We start from the raw sequence: 20862 nt of genomic DNA on the forward strand, positions 1-20862 counted from the left end.
CTACCCTGAGGAAGTGATTCCTCCCCCTGCTGAGATTTCAAGGTCTGAAAATATTATTCCAAGCTTCAATTATGAGATGAGGAATAGCTGAACATTATTTGTTTAGCTGCCAAGATGACTTTTTGCATTGCTATAATTCACTCATAATTCAGGACAGGTGCCAGCAGCTGTCACTGTTCTCCCCTCAGGATGAAAAACAGTTTAATGAACTTGACAGCTATTGAACAGCAACTGTAGGTGCTGACATGTAGATCTCCCCCATTTTGAATTGAATTTTTCCTAGATTACTTTTCCTCTGCTCTTTTCAAATTGTTTTAAAAACAACTATTAATAAAATACAACTTTCAGAAAAAGCAAAACGTGATGATGCAAAATACATGATTCTCTCTGATTAGTTCAATTTTATTTTAAAGCACATGTTGTAATATTATGAGGAATGAATTGAATAGCTAATATGTCTAGAGAGATGGAATGCGGTTGCTAAAGTCTGGTTATTCCACCCTTCAAGTTTGGGATGAACACTTTATACGGTGTGTTTTCATGGTTGTGCACATTGAATATTAATGTAAACTGTACAGAGTTACTAAACAGTGTAATGTCACAAAGATTTGCGCAGTGTTTAGAATGGATTGATGGTCCTTCTTAAATTATACTGAAGTTAATAGCAAATCTTTCTTTCCATTGTCCCAAATGACAGGACTTAACACTTGAAATTGAATCTATACTCTGAATCTTCTCAAAAGAAAGCATTTACTTTCACAAAGGCCCCTCAGAAAGTAGAATTCTATGTTGTCATTTCTGAAAGTTAGATAATAATATCCCACAGGCAATTTTGTTGAGCCTGATAAAACATTTATCTCAAAAGATGTCATTTGGCATTGACATAAGAATATTACTGCATTCTCCAATTGCACAGACTGCAATTGATAACTTCGTGCTATTTATTTACAATGGCCCTGTGATCATTGGGAGCTGTGTTGAAGGCCCCAATCTCACTTACAGGTTGAAGCATCAGTCCACTGGGAAATGGGACTTGAGTACTTTCAAAACAGACTGGAACCTAAATATTTAAGGTAGAAAAGATTATGTCTAACCCTCTGAATGACGCTCTCGCTCTTCAGGTACCAGGCCTTGAAGGGGTTTTAGTGATTGTGGATCCCAGTATCCATCCATTGTTATGCTTTGGTAAAAAAACTGCAGTGTTTTGCTGCTACCCTCCACAGATAGATGGCCAGAAGATACTTCTATTCTTACTTACTGCCGTGTTCCAAGGATTTTACAAATTGGTCCTCAAACTGTTTGATTGTATTATCAACACACTTTCCTTGACTTTACACAGAATGCATAGCCCAGAAGCAGGAACACTATCAACTTTGCCACAAAAACTGCTACTGCACCACTCAATCTCCAACTTTTGTCTTTATGCTTGACATATGCAGATAAAACTTCCTACATGACAGTTCGTCATGGTCCGTGGTAGAAATTTGTGTTGTTACAGTCTTTGCATTATCTTCAAAATATATATTGATCCTCATGTTAGAAGCAAAGCACTTGGATTAAAAGACTTTATGAGAATACAATTGAATCTCATTGCTGAACACTACAAAGTGTGTCTTATTTTCTGTTTTTCCAGTAGATGAAGTAGACTTGCTGGACAAGCTTGCTTCCTTTTCATTTGATCTCACCAACATTTCCCTTTCACTTGATGAAGAGAATTGCACAGTCTATGAAGTTGGACAATATTCCACCCTCAGCATACCAAGTCGAGAAGTATTTGGAAGCAGGTACGGGCATGTGTTTATTTTAAGGCATGTTTCCAGGTTCATGGGCAAGGTGGTCACCATGCAGATAGGAACATCCAATTGGGAAATCCCCCAATTTTGCATGCCATGAATTTTACTGCATAGGCGGCAGGAAAGGTGTGGCCATATTAAGCCTTCTGCCTCTGGAGGCAATTTGGAGGTGGCCACAAAGGCTGGTGAGTGCCAAGGCCGGCTGGCTAGACAATCCACCTTAGTGGACTGAGATTTCAGCCAGGGATTTAATGGCTTGTAGACTCTCTAAGCTTCACCTCCAGTCTTCCACTTTTCCCATGCTGCCATATGCTTCCATGTCACATTTGTGCTACCTGATACCCCAATGTTCCCTCATACCCCCAAGATACCTCATGACCACATGTCACCTCCATAGACAATATCACTACATCCACCACAGGCAGACCTCATGGAGATGAAGACAACAAACTTTTAACAATCTAAGAGAGATCTCATTCGTACACACTTGATTAATGAAAAAAAGAAATGTTCTACTTCGAGAAACCTATTTTAACTCCCTTCACAAGTGGTCAATCTGTTATACCACAAACAAACATTTATTCAACAACCAAATGAAAAAGGAGTTAGCCCTTTAATAGCTTCTTAAAATTGCCAATTAAAATGAGGTGAGTAGTTTTGGAGCTTTCATAACTCAGCCAAGCACTCACTATAGGTTAACAGCCCAAGGAAAATATCAACAATAAGGCCTATTCAAATTGCAGGGAAAGATGATAATGATTTATTTTGAAGCTACACCAGATAGGCTATCAATTAATGCACTCCACCCACCCACCCATTCCACCTCCCCAGATATTTTTATTAGAGTCACAGAACCATAGAGATGTACAGCATGGATACAGACCCTTTGGTCCAACTTGTCCATGCTGACCAGATAGACTAAATTAATCAACTCCCATTTTCCAGCACCCGGCCCATATCCCTCTAAACCCTTCCTATTAATTTATCCATCCAGATGCCTTTTAAATGTTGTAATTGTCCCAGCCTCCACCACTTTCTCTGACAGCTCTCTCCATTCACGCACCACCCTCTGTGTGAAAAAGTTGCCCCTTAGTTCCCTTTTAAATCATTTCCCTCTCACCTAAAATCTATGCCCTCTAGTTCTGGTGTCGCCCACTCCAGGGAAAAGACCTTGTCTATTCACCATATCCACGCCGCTCATGATTTTATAAAATTCTATAACGTCATCCCTCAGCCATTGACACTCCAGGGAAAACAGCCCCAGCCTATTCAGCCTCTCCCTATAGCTCAAATTCTCCAACCTGGCAACATCCTTGTAAATCTTTTCTGAACCCTTTCAAGTTTCACAACATCTTTCCGATAGGAAGGCCAGAATTGCATGCAATATTCCAAAGGTAGCCTAACCAATGTCCTGTACAGCAACGTGACCTCCCAACTCCTGTGCTCAATGCTCTGACCAATAAAGGAAAGCATACCAAGCATCTTCTTCACTATCTTATCTACTTGTGACTCCACTTTGAAGGAACTATGAACCTGCATACCAAGGTCTCTTTGTTCAGCAACACTCCCAGGACCTTACCATTAAGTGTATAAGTCCTGCTCTGATTTGCTTTTCCAAAGTGCAGCACCTCGCATCTATCTAAATTAAACTCCATCTGCCACTCCTCAGCCAATTGTTCCATCTGATCAAGATCCCATTGTACTCTGAGGTAACCTTTGCTGTCCATTACACCTCCAATTTTGATGTCATCTGCAAACTTACTAACTATTCCTCCTATGTTCACATCCAAATCATTTGTATAAAGTGATGAAAAGCAGTGGACCCAGCACCAATCCTTGGGACGCACAGGACTCCTGCCTAAAAAGCAACCCTCCATCACCACTCTCTGTCTTCTACCTTCCAGCTAGTTCTGTATCCAAATGGCTTGTTCACCCTCTATTCCATGTGATCTAACCTTGATAACCACACTCCCATGAGAAACCTTGTTGAACGCCTCACTGAAGTCCACATAGATCACATCTACCGTTCTGCCCTCATCAACCCTCTTTGTTACTTCTTCATAAATCTCAATCAAGTTCATGAGATATGATTTCCCACACACAAAGCCATGCTGACTAATCAGTCTTGCCTTTTCAAATACATGTAAATTCTGTCCCTCTGGATTCCCTCCAAGATGGATTAAGATGAAGCCCCGTAAACAGAATCAGTTTGAACTCTGCACTGGTTTCAGATTCTGCTGCTGAGTTTCGGTTTCCTGCTGTGTGATTCATGCCCCATCCCTTACTCTCTGGCAGAAATCAGATTTGAGTCCCAATGCCATTTTCCAAAGGCCTTTCAGGTTGAATCTGCTGCAAAACTGTCTGCTGTTGGCCGGGCAGGTCCTGTTCTTGTAGTGCTTATTTTTGACTGGCTTGATCCCGAGGCTGCAGGAATAACCAGATTAGAATGGTGCTGGAAAAGCACAGCAGATCAGGCAGCATCCGAGGAGCAAGAAAATCGATGTTTTGGGCAAAAGCCCTTCATCAGGAAACAGCATCTGCAGTCCTCACTTTTGCCTGCAGGAATAACCAGCTCTACCATCCCTTGTCAAGTTTTTTGTAAGTATTCAATGACCATGAGGCAACTTCCTTAACTGATGCTAAAGAGGCCCAAGCTGGAAGTAGGTTCACACCTCCAAAGCTGGCTGCGTTTAGATGGTACAACTGATCTGTCAACTTCACTGTCCTTTTCAGCTGGGTCAAATCCATGCCCCTTAAATACAGCTCATTCTCCGAATTTCAAATACTAGAGCTACACTCCATTTAAGAGGCATGCCATCTAGGCAAGTCTCAAAGCATTCAGGAATTAATCTATCCCTTTACATTATTTGGCTAGACTAAAGGGCAAGTACAAATTTTGCAACTGGTATCAACTATTTGTCAATTAATTAAAACTATCAGCCACACGTCAAAACACCACACGTAGAAAGTTTAATCTTGTTTCACCGTATGAATTGTCCAAATACAGTGCAAGACAGGCATTGCAAACTTAGTTGACTGTCATTGTCTGGGTAGAATTTAACCAGTTTCATTTTGTGTGCTTTAGCTAAAAACGTTTTGTTTAGTTTTCACAGTGGATTAACTTGAGTTTGTGCATTCCCATGTTCATCTTTAATTGCCTGACTTCCTGCTAATTGTAGAGCCAGAACTGTAGGATGAATATAGCTGAACCCCTTCGAGACCGTGGTTAATCACTTACAGGAATGGTTGTTCAGATGTAATCATTTCGTATTAAATTGACAGGCTTCTTTAGCTCCCTCCTACACTGAAAAGATGGATAGTTGCCTTTTCTGTCAGTTGTTTATAAGGACGCGGGCTGAATGGTGCTGATGTCAGCAGTTCACTGTCAGGGACAAAAGTGGGAGATGATCCTGTTAGCGACAGGGATTAAGTCACCATTGGGCCACTATTGAAGTTTATTTTTGTTCTTTATTTCCTTCTTTCTTTTCTTTTCTGGTGGTCCAACCAGTTCAGGGTCAGTTGCCTGATCTGAGAAGATTCTATCTCCTGGTACTATTTTTTTTCTCTCCTCCTCGGATTGCTGCCATAGAGCAGTAGTCCTTATATTCCAGAGCCTATCCTTTGTATGTATATGTGCAAGATGTGGTGAAAGCACCAAGTATAGATAACTTTATTTCTACTCCACCACCAGGAAAATCACCCACATGGTCAAGGAACCAGTAACAAGCACTATTCAAGTTATTCACTGCCAAGAGCTGTCTACCTAATTGGAGGGGCAGTACCACCACTATGGCTGGGTGCCCTTGAACATGAATATTGAGGGGAAAGCAGGGCCAGTGGGTGGGAAGGGTCATGAAATACCAGCAACTGCATTACCGTGAGGGACAGTCTGTTAATGCGAGGGATGCAGTGTCCTCCCACAGGGTGCACGCTGGGAACCCAGGAGTTATATAGTCATAGAACTGTACAGCATGAAAACTTACCCTTCGGCCCAACCTGCCCATGCTTGCCTGTTTTCATAATTAAAACTTGCCCCATTTCCCTGCATTTGGTCCCTATCCCTCTATATATTGTCCAACCTTCCTGAAATTGGCAACATTCCCATGGAGATGTTGAATTCTTAAGAATCTCAATTGATCTCCCAGTGTGTGCACAAGCTCCCATGTTACTATCTTTCTCACCCCTAGCAACACGGCCGGGTAGCAAGAGGACATTGGGCTTCCCTCCTGATCCATGCCACTACCATCTTACCAGCACCTCCCACCTTTGTCCTCTTCACCCATTACCCAAAAAGGCCTGGAAAAATCAGCACTTTCTCAGTAAATTTCTTTGAAGTGGTTACAAAATTGTTTTCTCATCCAAAGTTATCCTAGTTGTGGGAATGTTGGTGCCAACTTAGTATTTTGAGTTTGTTCAGCTGTTCTTTCATGTAGGAGAATTGGAGTTAACATGTGAGGGAAATGCAGCTGTGTGGGAGGTCCCCATTTGAGTAGACCAACGGGCACAGTTACAACATTTAAAAGACATTTGGAAAAGTACATGGATACAAAACGTTTGGAAGAATGTCGGCCAAGCACAGGCAGGTGGGGCTAGTTTAGTTTGGGGATTATGGTTGACATGGACTGACTGGACCAATGGGGCTGTTTCTATGCTGTATGACTCTATGACTCTATAACACTGGAGACATTTAGAACATTCTTGCACACATTGCTTTTCATGGTTGGATAGAGTTTGTCCTGGGGCCAAAAATGAAAAAAAAAGCACAATGTGTATGTGACTCAAATTATTTGCAGAAAGAATGTGGCACAGATTTCCAAACTAAACTGATGACCAGTGGAATTGTTAAAGAATGCACAAGTAATATCTTAGTGCTACCATGGGTGTTCTCTGTGGATTCACATGAAATTGTTCACTTTTGTAGTTTTGCAGATGAATTCAGTCTCCTGATCAAACTGCGCTACACAATGAGAGAAGACACAATCCTTTTCACCATACTGAGCTATCAAAGCCACATCCTGCTCCAAGTCAGACTCAGTCCCTCTGCTTTTGTGTTTGTGACCACCAGGAGACGCCACTATGAGTAAGTTGGACTTGAATCCCAAAGTATGAGGAACGTATAAGAAATAAAACAGCAAATGTGTGTGAAAGTTTGAAGTGAAAATATTCTTATATGAGCAGAGTACTGTAGTTTTTGCTCCATATTTATTTGTCTTTAGGAATGAGCTGTAGCTTAAAAGGAAAGCATCTCAGAATTTTGTCAAGTTAGTTTTAAAATGAGGGCATTCACTCTACGTGCAGACCCCAGGCTGTACAGCTGCAGAAACATTTTGTAGATGTTTGTTTGATTGAGAATTCCAGGCGCAGGATCCCCATTGATATATGGAATACACTCCTTAGATTAACACAAATTCTATAGAAGACAAAGTCACTTCAAGTGCTCATGATTCAGAGATGCTGATTTTGGGCTTTCAAAATCCTTTGGAATTTCAACAGGTATTCCTGTTAAACCAAAACACTGGCATCTTTAGCAGTGGATCATCAGCTTAAAACTGACGCTGTGTATTAGGCAGCCTGGCGAATGGGATAGCAGAAGTAAAACCACAAAAGCAGACAGCACAGAAAGAAACCTTTCATCCCATCATACCTGTACTATCCTGTTGATCTCACTTGGCTGTTTTTTACTCCATGCCCCTGTATTTTTCTTTTCTTCATGGTCATTTATCCAATTTGCTTTTGAACTTTATTATTGAATCTGCCTCTTTAAAGCAGTGCACTCTGGGGCTAAACAGCTCACTACTAACAATAAAACCTTTCTCTTGACACCTCTGGTCCTTTTGACAATCACCTTTCATCTGTCTTTTCGGCTCACTTACCATTCTTGCCAGTATATACAATTACCAACACCATCGTGGTTTTGAACACCTCAATCAAATCTTCTCTTAACCTTTCCCACTTTTAAGGAAAGAATCCCAACTTCACCAGTCTCTCTAGATAACTGAGGTTTCATATATCTGATACCATTCAAATAAAATTTGCCTGAACCCTCTCTAAGCTATCAACATCCTTTCTAAACCTTGACATGCTACATTCACAGAGTCCCAACCGGGATTGTATAAAAATGTAGCATAGCTTCTTACTTTTCTATCCCATGCCTCTATGTACAACTTCTCAGCATCTATAACCTTTATACACACTTCTCAACCTGCCATACAACTTTATCAATTAGGTTAGGTGTCTATAGCCCTCTCTGTTTCCTTGCATCCTCTAACACATTGTAACCCATTTAGATTAGATTCCCTACAATATGGAAACAGGCCCTTCGGCCCAACAAGTCCACACTGACCTTCCAAAGAGCAATCCACCCAGACCCATTCCCGTACCCTATATTTAAACCTGACTAATGCACCAACACCCTGGGCAATTTAGCATGGCCAATTCACCTGACCAGCACATCGTTGGGCTGTGGGAGGAAACCGGAGCACCCGTAGGAAACCCACGCAGACACGGGGAGAATGTGCAAACTCCACACAGACAGTCGCCCAAGGTGGGAATCGAACCTGGGTTCCTGGCGCTGTGAGGCAGCAGTGCTACCACTGAGCCACTGTACTGCCCATAGATCATATTGTTAGCTTTGTGTTTCAACCAACTGTATCACGGCAAAACTCTCTGTTGAGATTTGCCTGCTCGTTCCTTCAGTCTGTTAATTTCCTTGTAGCCTCTTCTTTGCTTGCTACTCTTGAATACTCATCAATGAACTTTGAAATTGTTCCCTGTATATGCATGTCCAGTTTATTTATGTATATCAGAAAGAGCAGTGGTCCTAATGCCAGTCTCTGAGAAGCATCAGTGTAAATTATCCTCCAGTCAGAAAAACCAACATTCATCACAACTCTCTTGGGCTCCTTACACCACTTCTCCACTTTTCACTGGACACGCCAACCTTACTTTATATAATGGAGCACTTCTTGTCTCACTGTGAATTCCACATATTAACACTTTTGCTGACAATAGCCCTTCTGAATTATATATTGCCTCATCTCTCACCGATAAGGATTGACATGTTCCCATATGTCTTAAATTGTAATTTCTTTACTTGCTCTTCCTGGCAAAAATGAGCAAACCTTACACTCACAAGTTTGAGCTTGGCTTTCTATCTCTCAGCCAATCTCTCATTCATGCTTCCATTGTCCATCTAATTCTATTGGTTTTAATTTCGCTAAAAGGTGTTAGTTGGCACAGCAGAGTGGTCTTTCACTCATTGTCCGATTTATGGCCAACTCACAGGGAAATCTTGTAGGAGGTCATTCCTTCCAACCTCCCACACAATCATCTGGGTTTGAAACAACCCCTACCTCACTAACCCGCACAGGCTCCTCAATCCAAGGCTGAACTTCAGCTGCTTCTATTGAACTAAGATCCCAAAATGACAATATTAAATTGGAGAGAGATTTAGCCTTCAATCATTTGATTATTCCAGTTTAAATATATTGCACAGTTGAATCTATGGGGGTTGCTTTTGCTGAAGTTTTGAAATTGAATCTATTCATGTCCTTTGAAAGAATACTGTTTGAAACAATTCATTTCCTCGAGCATTTATACAATTGCACTTGTCAAACTGCATTGCTGATTAACATGTACCTCATCACCTTGTTCGTTTTTTGCCTCAGCTTGACATTTTTCAAATCGTTTTTGTGCGTAAAGTGTTCCAGTGTCCTGTCTCAACTTGCATTCTTTCAATTAGACTGTTAAACATTATCCATGACTAGTGTTTACAACACAGCTATTACTTATATGTATTCCATTTAAGAATGTGGTTGTTCAGTAACCTTTTGAAATGGTGGTGCAGAGATGATGGTGGTACAGAGATGACCTGACTGGAAGCCATTGATTGTGTTCCAACCGGGGCACTGATAACACTTATCAGAACTGCTGTAGAAATGAATGCTAAGATCAGGGCTGCCCGTAAATACCTTCAATAAAATCTCTTCAAGCATTCTCTAAAACATCATTCTTCTTCTTTCTTGAAGGCATGGTTTTACCCTGGAGTTATATTCCATTTAGCCAGCATTTCTGAGTGAACTAAAAATCACTGAAGAAATGGAAACCCAATCCACTGGGGTTTACAATGGTGCAGTTCCTTTAGTGAAATAGAAATTTTATACACTTGTGACTAACTTAAAATTGCACATCTGCCTGGCTGTTAGTTATTAATAATGCAGTCCCAGCACCAAGACTAACATCCTGGATTCTGGAGTTGTACATGTAATAACTTTAAAGTTGTGAATCTTGGCCTTCAAACCAAAGCTTTCCTCTGCCCAGTGTTCAGTTTCTAGCAAATGTTTCTTTTAATTTTCCTTAATCTTTTGCTTCTGATCTTACCCTATATAAAACCGATATCAAACATAAGGCCACTCTCTCTCACCTCCAATTCATCTCCAAATGCCTTCCCTCTTCATTGTATGAATGATGCTTATTAAATGATGATCCAGTCCAGGTGAGGTGACTGTTTCAGCTGCATCACTTGGCTGATAATGTGTAGAATATGTTGATTTGATGTCTAATGCAAAAACTATGAGGTGGATCTTTTAAAAACAGATTGCTCTTGCAATTTATATGGCTGGAATTCATAAGACTCTGAACAATGTGGGTGCTAAGATTGGAAATTTGGGGGAATCATGTAAGAAGTCAAATAAGGCCTTTCTCAATTTTAGGAGGAACAAATCACACTTTCCAACACAGCATCAGATATCAAGATGAGATTCTCACCAGGGAATAGTGGCCTGCTTATTAACAGAGAGGATTGCTTATTATCACCCGTAAATCTCACCTCATTAGTCTACCACAGTCTACCCAGGCTATATTCCCAATCTACCACCCACCAAATAGAAACTAGGTGCCAAGAATTTCAGATATGAATGTCCAAGCAGGTACCTAGCAACTCCAGGTCATTGTGTGTTTTGGCCACTGCCACTTTGAACACCTTGCACTAACACCTAAGGGCACGCTTCATGGGCAGCAGTTGCACAGACCACATGTTATCAACAATGGTATCAGAGATATAGCAGCTTCACTGCATCATCATTTCCAAACCAGTTACAGCACACTTCTGCACTGTAATGCTGCACTTCAGAGTGCACCGGCCCCTTTCTTTGGAATGATGGCTTAAGAGACCCAGTTCACAGATGAACTAGGGCTCATCACTAGCTCTCATAATGTTCACTCATGTAGCACCTACTTGGATGCTCAGGCATTCAAACCTTGCCTTGCCTTGCAGCTTTATGCTTTGCCCTTTCAGCCAGAGTTTAAACATTTACAGAACTGTTGCATGCCCTGCCTCTCACTGCAGATACAAAGCCAGACAGCTTGTCATGCTGGTCAGCAGTCGCTAGTCAAGACTGGGCATACTCCATGCTATGACAGTCACACCTCTGCACCATGTGTCAGTCATGTATAATGCAGCATGTGCTGCAAACAAATGGCCATTTTGCAAAGTCAAAGAGGAGTAGACCTCATGAATTTGAGGGAGGCATCAATCAGTCAGAGGATCACGGCACAGTAAGTGAAGGCCAGCCTTTCAGGATAAGTCCAGGACCTTGGGTTTGGTCAGACAGACAGTTGGGGCAATTACGATCAGGGGGTCAGTACCTTTTCATTCTGGGAAGTGGGCCACAGTCAGCCTTGTGGGGCCTGTGGGATCAGTCTGAGGAATTGAGGGAATACAGGTGTACAGACATCAGTCAGGGATCTGGTCACTCAATGTCTGTGGCAGTCCGGCTGAAATAATCTAGTGGGTGGGCTACAATCTATCTGTGGAGATTCGTCCATTAAGTACATTAAGCTTGGAAGCTGCTATCTGAGGAGTGACTGCTGTCTTCAACTGTCATCCTATCAGTTACAAGTGTGCAATGGAAATGAATGGTTGCAAGCACACTTGTGGGCAGAGGAAGGGTTTCATTCTGTGAGAATCATAGAATCCCTACAGTGTGGAAACAAGCCCTTTGGGCCAACAAGTCCACACAACCCCTCCGAAGAGCAACCCACCCAAACCCATTCCCCTAGTGTATTACTCTACATTTCCCTGACTAACCTACACATCCCTGAACACTACGGTCAAATTAGCATGTCCAATTCACCTAACCTTTGGATTGTGGGTGGAGCACCCAGAGGGGGCCCACGCAGCCACAGGGAGAATGAGCAAAATCCACACAGATAGTTGCCCTGTCTGGAATTGAACCTGGATTCCTGGCGCAGTAAGACAGCAGTACGAACTACTGAGCCACTGTGCCGCGAGGAAGTGGACCCTTCAAAGGGCGATGCCAGTAGACACAAAGCCAGACACACCTGCAAATGCTGCAGTCCTGTCCCTCTTAGATCCTGTGAGAAGTCCAACACCTTGACCTAAGCCTTCCTGACAGTTTCATACAAGATAATGATTGAACGCAGTTAATGTCAATCATGCAAAAACAATTACTCTTGGGAAGGTGAGGTACAATCAAAGTGACAGTCAACTTTGATATACCCACTGCCTGGTCATGGTGAGCAAGTGCTCCCTTCACACCTTGGTACCTTGGTCCATTGAACGCTGTGTTGGGATAAATATGGGTAGCTTCAGCAGCAGCAGTGCTGCACTTACAGCGAAACAGAGACTTGCACACACACACGTGATAGTGAGAGCAGAACAAAAGGGCTTAGTTACAATTAAGTATCATCTGTGTCACCACTGTGCCCTCAGAGGGTCATCGTTTTTCTCTGCCTCTCACTATGTCTTGGTGTCGACACAAGTGCTGAACTGGTGAGGGGGGTCAGATCTGATCGGGCCACCTAGAGGTGATTTTATCTAGAAGATCCAGACATGCCGAGTGGGTCCTGCCCAAGGGCAGGTGCAGCCTCCTCATCTAGAGCCTTGCACTGGATTGAGGGGGGCAGGCAGGGTGAAGGTGAAAGACACCTCTGGAATGCCCTGAGAGGAAACTTCTGAGGGACTTGTATATGTTTCCTGCTTGTGCTGGGTGTCCCCTCGCACTACTTGGTTTCCTTCCTGAGCACCAGCTCAGCTGGGAATGTGCAGGTGCCCAGTCTCCAGCAGTCTTCTGAGTGCCAGCCCATTTGTCCCTTGGCCTGCTGTGGAGACTGGCAGTAAATTGTAACCCAACTCTAATAAGATCATGAGGAGCATGGATAGGGTTATCATCCTATTTATACTCCTGAATCGAAGCAAAATACTCAGAGACACAATATGGCTTTATCTCTTTCATCTTTATTTGGACCCTGGAGGGAGAGAGAGAACAATCACCCATGTGCACAGAGACATGAGTTCATGGTCTTCCCTGGAACAGCAGTTTCTCAATGAACTATAGTCATTTTACAGGGAGGAGCATCCAGATAAGGCAACATACATATTAATTGGGTGACTGTTACAATGCATGAGTATCAATAGCAGAGACCAAACCCTTTACTGTTATACAACGAATGTTCTTAACTGGATTCATACAATGGATACTTTTCCCCTTGTTAGCTGACCTTGCATACTGAATGCCTCCAATATTGTTAAATGGCTTTACATAATGACTGCTTTTCCACCTTGTTAACCTATTACCCTTGCCTCCAGCACCCCAGTGTTAACTGTAAGTTCTTATCTGATCTGAGTCATGCTCAGCTGATCTTCCTGTTTCACAAAACTCAGAACTTAACCCTTTCCCTGCCTGCTGATACCCTCTACACATTCTCAGGGTAAATAGACAATGTCTTTTTCCTGGGTTGGGGGAGTCCAGAACTAAAGGGCATTGATTTAAGGTGAGAGGGTAAAGATTTAAAAGGGACATAAGGTCCAACTTTTCATGCAGAAGGTGGTGTATGTATGGGATGAGCTGCCAGAACAAGTGGTGGAGGCTGGTACAATTACAACATTTAAAAGGCATTTGGATGTGTATATGAATAGGAAGAATTTAGAGGGATATGGGCTAATGCTGGTAAATGGGACAAGATTAATTTAGGATATCTGGTTGGCATGGATGAGTTGGACCGAAGTATCTGTTTCCGTGCTGTACATCTCTATGACTGTATAACACTATGATGGGTCAGTATCTGAGCTAGTGGAGGATGCAGTGAGTCCTTCCTCTGAGGTGTCCATGTTGTCTCCCTCACTGGTAGAGAAGGGCATCTCTTGACCAGAGCCACTGCAGACCTGCTGCATGAACCTGCAGGACATAAAAGAGGGACTATCTTGACCAAAGGGTGAAAGTTGTGTCTTGCTAGAATTAAATACACAGCGCAGCTAATGGGAGAGTAGACCAACAATGAACAATGTTCTGTCTTCTCCAGTGAGGGACAAGGAACTCTCCTCACAGGGAGGGAGGAGCTGCACGTCAGGCACTCCACTACCCTTCCTGGCCCTTTCAGCTCTGTATCTCCTGCCATGAGAGAAAGGGGACAATGGAGTGGGATGAAAGTGGGTGACTCAAGTGTTAGTGCTAGCATAGCCTGAGGAAAAGTGGTGAGGTGTACTGAATGAGCAAATAGAGAGCATTAAGTTCATGTGGAAGATGGGCGATAGCGAGTGAGGGAAGATGCTGCAAGCAATAGTAAGAGTGTTAGAGCATGAACCTTGGTGCAGTCGTGCACACAGAGTGAGTGTAAGATAGGAGAGAAGAGATAGTGGTGCCTACTCTGATGGAGCAGAGAAAATCATTGAGCTTCTTCCTGCATTGTTGGGCCAGTTCACCACACCATGGTCACTGGACCCAAAAGTTAACTCTGATTTCTCTTCACAGATGTTGCCAGATCTGCTGAGCTTTTCCAGCAAATTCCTAATATTGTTTCAGATTTACAGCATCCACAAATCTTTCAGATTTTATTAGATCGTGGAGAGCTCACTGACACGAGTAGTTCCCTTGGACCAGGCTGGTATGGTCTGGTGCTGTGACCTCCTCTGGCAACCCTCCTGTGTACCACCCAGTAACCAAGACCTCCAGGTCATTGTGAACAAAGTGAGCTCTCCATTTGTCCTTCTCTTCCAAGTCTAGGACCAATACTTGCAGTCATACGGGGCAGCTCCAGAATGCCAACACCGTAGCATTACAACACAGTGGTGAACTCTTCTGTTAATTAAGCTAAACACCCAGAAAACCTCACCTTACCTCGTAATCTGTTAAAATATGAGTGACAGAGAACTCCCAAATTCCACTATTTAAAGAAATAGTATCAATTTATTCATTAATTGTAAAAGTGAACATTAAACCATAACTATACACAACACTAAGCCGCCTTTCTCTTAACTGCTTATTCTCTATATCAATATACTGTTCAAATAAAAAAAACTTATTAAAATTGGATCAACTTAATTTCAAAGCCATGCAGCAGCTAACATTTTCAATGTCTTCTTCCGGCTGAAGATTTCCCTGGGTCACCTTCTTTCTTGTTCCTGTGAAGATGTTTCATATGAAAAGGTACCTTTAATAGAGAGTGTATTGGTGTCTTGGGTCTCTCTCTTGATGGCAGGTGCTCTGTCCAATTTTCAAACTGCCTGTCTTTTTTACATCTCCAACATTGGATCATTTCATTGTTTCAATGTTGAACAAAATAATAAATTCAAAGTCGATTGGGTTTTAGTATCCTGGGGCCATAATTTAAACTGATTGGTTAATTTCAAATTGTTGTCAAAACAACAACTAACTCAGGTATCTATTTCACAGCAAAATGTTACATATTGTCAATTTTCCAGTATACTCTGAAACTGCTCTTGTAAGCTCTCAGTGTAGGACAGCATTCGCTCTCTTGTAACGGTACAGTACACACCTTAAACTTCATAACAATAGCATTTTTAAAATGGCAGCATCGCCAAGGATGCCATTCTATTTCCAATATCCCAGTAGTGGCAAATGCTGCTCGCGATGGTGAGTGGTCGAATTGGGCTAGTATCAGATAGTCGGGATACAATCAGGGCAGGCTAGATGGTCAATGAGAAATGTGAAAAATCAGTAAGCCTCAAAACCACTTCAGCCTGACATTTAAGTATGCTCGGTGACTGGAAGCTTAAACTTCCCTCAGGCTTTTGTTGGTCAATTTCCAGGCTGTCATATTTGTAACACTGTCAAATGAATGACTGCAGTCTCATTTTCAGAGTTAACTGAATGCTTTAAAGATATAGTTGCTGAAAGAGTGGTGCATGCTGAAAATTGATACACCCACCCCACCTCAGGTGATCAGAAAACATTCATCTGCCTGAACTACTCCTTTTGTAAAAGACTGTGTTCTCACATCCGTTGTCACTTACTGAATGGGTCAGACAAGGCATCTTCCTGAGGTGCCTCTTGAAGGCATGTTTTGATTGTTGTGTATCAGATCTACTTGTTTAATTATCTGCAATAGGACAGGACTACAAAACATCATAGAGACTCAAAGCATCACACAATGCATTGAAACCAGACAAGGGCATCTGTTGTAGCTTAGAATCCAAGATTACTAAAACAGAGATCACTTTAAGCCTGAGAGCTCTTCCCATTGTGGGTAGGAATTTTGCCACAGAGTCCCACTGCAGTTACCTTACACTCTAATGTGCAGCAGAGATAATCACCCATCTACAACTGTACAGTTCCAACTAGATGAGTCCTCCATACTTATTACCCAATCCTATTGGGTATTTTGCGTGAACACAGGATCTAGAGTGGACAATCCTGTTTGTACAGAAATATCTTTGTTAAAAGCAGATAGTAAGAGGCTAATATCCCCAAGTACTGAAACAGAGGTACAAAAATGTCTTCTCTTCACACGCTAGCACCACTCAATTCTCCCCAATAACTGGGTGCTGCTTTCTCCTCAGGCTCATTGTCTATCTTTGTTGGGAAGGAGGGAGAATGTAGCTGTGCTAGGATTTGACACATGGCGAGTGTGCTATAATATATCAACTCCCTTGTGGACAATGTTTGTGACACCAGTCATCAACAGTCCTACCTCCAAAAGTGTGCAAAAACGTGAGTCAAATACTCCCTCAGACAAGTGCACATGCTAAAAGGTGCTGCATAGATCTTAAGTTCCATGTCAGTCACTAACCCAGGTTCTAAATAAGTGGTTCGCAAGTAAGGAGGCATCTCAAGCACTTTGAATTCTTTATACTGAGCTTCTAGTCTCCCTTGTCTTGCACCCTCTCTGGGATCTGCTATCTTCAGTTCTCTCTGGGCTCCTATTTTCTCTAAGCTCTTGCCAACAGTAGGCAGATTCTGCATTGAGAAGAAGGCACTCCCATCACACTCACACATAGATTTTATGCCTCATGTGTGTAACTATCTGACTCTTAAAAACATTCTCGAGAAATACTTCATGCAAGACTTTTCATATTATCATCCCAATTTCAGTGGGGGTTGCCCAGAATTGTTAGTCGATTTGAACAATTGTCCTTCATTGAATAGAAAAGTGTGAAGCTCATGTATCCCTCCCAACCAAGCAAACTCATGCTGAATGCTATATGTGTTTAGAATAATGGTTCTCAAAAGTTCATTTCAAGCATTCAGCATGAGTTTGCTTGGTTGGGAGGGATACATGAGTAGAACACTTTTCTATTCAATCAATTTTTACCCTCCTGGAAAGGTACAGTGGGGCTCCTCAAATTATGCCAAATATTTGCAGTGCCTTGCAACACCTTCATATCTGCTTTACTCCTTCCTATTGCGCGGAATTTTCATTTTACCAGCAGACTGGTAGACGTTGCAAGTTTAGACCGCACATACGACTGCATACATCTAAGTCACAATGTGTAAGACATGATTTATGAGAAATGTTTGGATACTCAAGAATTTGTTTTGTACACTTGCTGCTCTTAACAATCTCAGACTGCTGGATGGTTTTGCATTTTAAGTAATCAATACCTATTTCTTTGAGATAATACTTGCAGGATGATCTTCAGCTTTATAAAACTCGAGCGCACACTTGGCACAATGTTTTCTTACTGAACTTTGACATTGCAACGAGTATGTCAGACATAGCGCAGCTTTCTTGAGGTCAGGCATCTTTCTCACATATCTTTGGATCTACCATTTATTCCTAAACCTGGTTGATTCAACACTGTTGGGGACAAGACCTTTCAGGTCGAAGTAGAACAGCAGCATTGTCCTTACTTGCAAGAATTGAGCACCAACATATTTTTTCAGACATATATCAGACTAAATAAATGTGCTCCCAGAAATTTTCAACAATTAAAATTTTTATCAATCCGCATTTGTCTATTATTTTGAGTGTTAGCCATTTAAAACAACTTTCCCTCTTCATCGACATATGGCTTTAAGTCAGTTGGGGTAAATCATAAATTAATAATTTAATTTAGATTAGATTACTTACAGTGTGGAAACAGGCCCTTCGGCCCAACAAATCCACACTGACCCACCGAAGCGCAACCCACCCAGACCCATTCCCCTACATTTACCCCTTCACCTAACACTATGGGCAATTTAGCATGGCCAATTCACCTCAGCATTACACAAGAGAGTAACCCAGAGTTGAAGAACATGATTTTTCCATGAGCATTGACATTCCAGATCTCCCACTTCCCAGAGGGTAATAAAAGACAGGAAAACTTGGAAATGAACACATTGGAGCTTCAATTTGAAATATACAAGCTGAGTCAAACCAATATGTGTCACTTGCAAGTTTTGCTTCTGGGTGGTTGGCAGTGAGACCCGTACACCAGTTACCCCACAGATTAGCACACCAGTTACCCCACAGATTAGCACACCAGTTACCCCAGAGAAGGCCCTTTTAATGGCCACCTCAAAGGTCACTGGTCAATTAAAGATGGCAGGCCTCCCAATCAGATGAACATTCGTGTAAATGAGGAGCTGGAGTAAATCATTCAGCCTCTCAAGGCTCCTCCCACATTTAACAAGATCATGGTTGATCTGATTATAACCACAAATCTGCATTCCCAATTGCCCTTGATAACCTTTCAAAGTCTTGTTTCACAAGAATTCATCTAGCGTCATAGCCAGAGTCATAAAGTATGTAAACAGACCCTTCATTCCAACCAGTCCATGCTGACCATAATCCCAAACTAAACTAGTCCCACCTGCCTGCGTTTGGCTCATATCCCTCCAAACATTTCTTATTCTTATCCTTATCCTAATGTCTCCTACTGCCATAAAAATACTCAAGCACTCTGCTTTCATCACCATTTTAGAAAGAGAGTTCCAAAGAATCTCAGCCCTCAGAGAAAAAAAAGTCACCTCAACTCTGTAATCAGAGGGACAGCACATCTATTACCTTGGCAGAGCCAGTGAGTGAAGTGAGTGCTATTGAGGAGATATGTTTAAACACACATTTCAGAGAATCAGACAGGTTCCTTGAATCAGAAGCATGTCATCCCGATGATTTTGTTTATTAATATTGCAGGGATGGTCTTTCTGAGTGACAGATGCCTCTTTGATGGAATGGAGCCACTGCTACAATGGTCCACTGGATAGTGAAGGAAAGCCGTCTCTGTTAAACTCGCAGCATCTACGTGCAGTGGTAGCTGTTGTTGAGTTCGCTAAATGGCTCCTGTTTGGGGCCTTATTAATGCAGTTAGTTGCTCACTTCTGTTCAGCGGATAGCCTATCATTTTCCCCACCAGTGGCACACAAACCCAGAGTAGGGTATGTGTCAGGGAGCCGCTTCAATGAAGCTCTTCCCAATTTTCAAGGATTCTTTTCTCACTGTGACCCCCATCTGACCCTACCCTGTCACTACAACCACCAATCCTATAACTTCGGGTTGGGGTATTTCTATCCAATGTATTTTTATAAGGTTAAGTACCCCTCAGCATGGCATAGATGGTATATCTCAATCCTAAGTCTTAGTTAGTTCACTCTTCTTGAAGTGAAAATAACATGTAATTATGTCCAATATGTCTCCCTTTGCAACACAAATTTCAATTGGGCAGTGACCACTTCCTCAGAGATCTCAAATTCAAGGTATCTGTTTCCTTCAATGCCGAAAAATGGAGAAGCAGATCATTTTGGTGATTACTTTTAATCAGATAAAAGTCACACCGTAAGTTCATGGGCTTTAGTGTGGGTTGGATCCTCTAACAGAAGTGACTGGTTCCAGAGTTCCTAAGAATGTTATACTCTATTTCCGTATAGTCTAAGATCAGTAGAGGAGTTTAATGGTTCACATGGAACTGTGTTTTTATGTGATTAAATAAAATGACTCCTGCTGATCAGGACAAGAGGGGAAAGGCATGCTGATAAATATACTGATGCTGTCCAGCTGTGCTAGTTTAGCAGAAAGAGGTCACTCCTCTCAGCAGTACATATTCCTGTACCTTGTGATGTGGAAATGGTTTGAGTCTGCATTAACAAGATGCTCCAATTATGCCTTTTCAGTTCTTGAGAAGGAGTGTTCAAACATTTGAAAGATTGTATGAAGCATTCACCTGAAGGCTATAGATTTTTTATTTCAAAGAGCTTATCTTTAGAATCAGTGTAATAATAAGAAGAAAGCATTTCTACAAATCTGTGTGGCAGCATTGTGGTTCAAAAGGAAAAAGCCCACTGTCAGTCTTCATCCATTTTCTATAACTTTGTGATCCAGGAAAGAGGATTAATGACATCTTTAAACATTGCTGAGAAATGCTGTTATGTTTTCCTTTTGATAGGCCACTTCGTTATTCTCACATTCTTTTCACGTTGATGTTGCGAATATGAATCATCTAAAAAACTCATTCCATTAGCTCAAACATCAAGGGCCCATTTCTCCTTGACAGACCACACTGTGTCCTCTTGTTTTAGGTATTTTCTAATCAACCTGTTAGAAGAAGGTGGAACTTGACCACAGGTCTCCTGGCTCAAAGGTAGGGTCACTATCACTGCACCACACTTCATTGAAGCCAATCAGATGAGAGCCAGGTGGACTTTATAATGAATGAGCAATCAACAACTTTAAAATTAACCCTTGCCTGTCTGATTTGTACCTGACCAAGCTAAGAATGTAGTAAATCACAGTTGACCATGGAAGAAGCACGTCAATAAATAATAAGCATTTTTATCTGTTTTTTAGCAATGTACTTCCATGAGGAACAACAATTCAGTCTTATTCGAGCAAG

General features: G+C 41.9%; 1 protein-coding gene across 1 annotated transcript in view; it reads left to right on the forward strand.

The window, feature by feature from the left end:
- The window catches only part of LOC122564606 (uncharacterized), a 272583-nt gene that overhangs the window by 16319 nt on the left and 235402 nt on the right, over positions 1-20862 (forward strand). The window contains exons 2-3 of the mRNA XM_087998687.1: positions 1634-1784; positions 6715-6873. Coding sequence (XP_087854813.1) covers positions 1634-1784; positions 6715-6873 — 310 coding nt within the window. The remainder of the gene's footprint in view (positions 1-1633; positions 1785-6714; positions 6874-20862) is intronic.

This window comes from Chiloscyllium plagiosum, unplaced genomic scaffold (assembly GCF_037043375.1).
Source record: "Chiloscyllium plagiosum isolate Xiang-an unplaced genomic scaffold, Cpla_swu_hap1 HiC_scaffold_21, whole genome shotgun sequence".
Classification (NCBI taxonomy): domain Eukaryota; kingdom Metazoa; phylum Chordata; class Chondrichthyes; order Orectolobiformes; family Hemiscylliidae; genus Chiloscyllium; species Chiloscyllium plagiosum.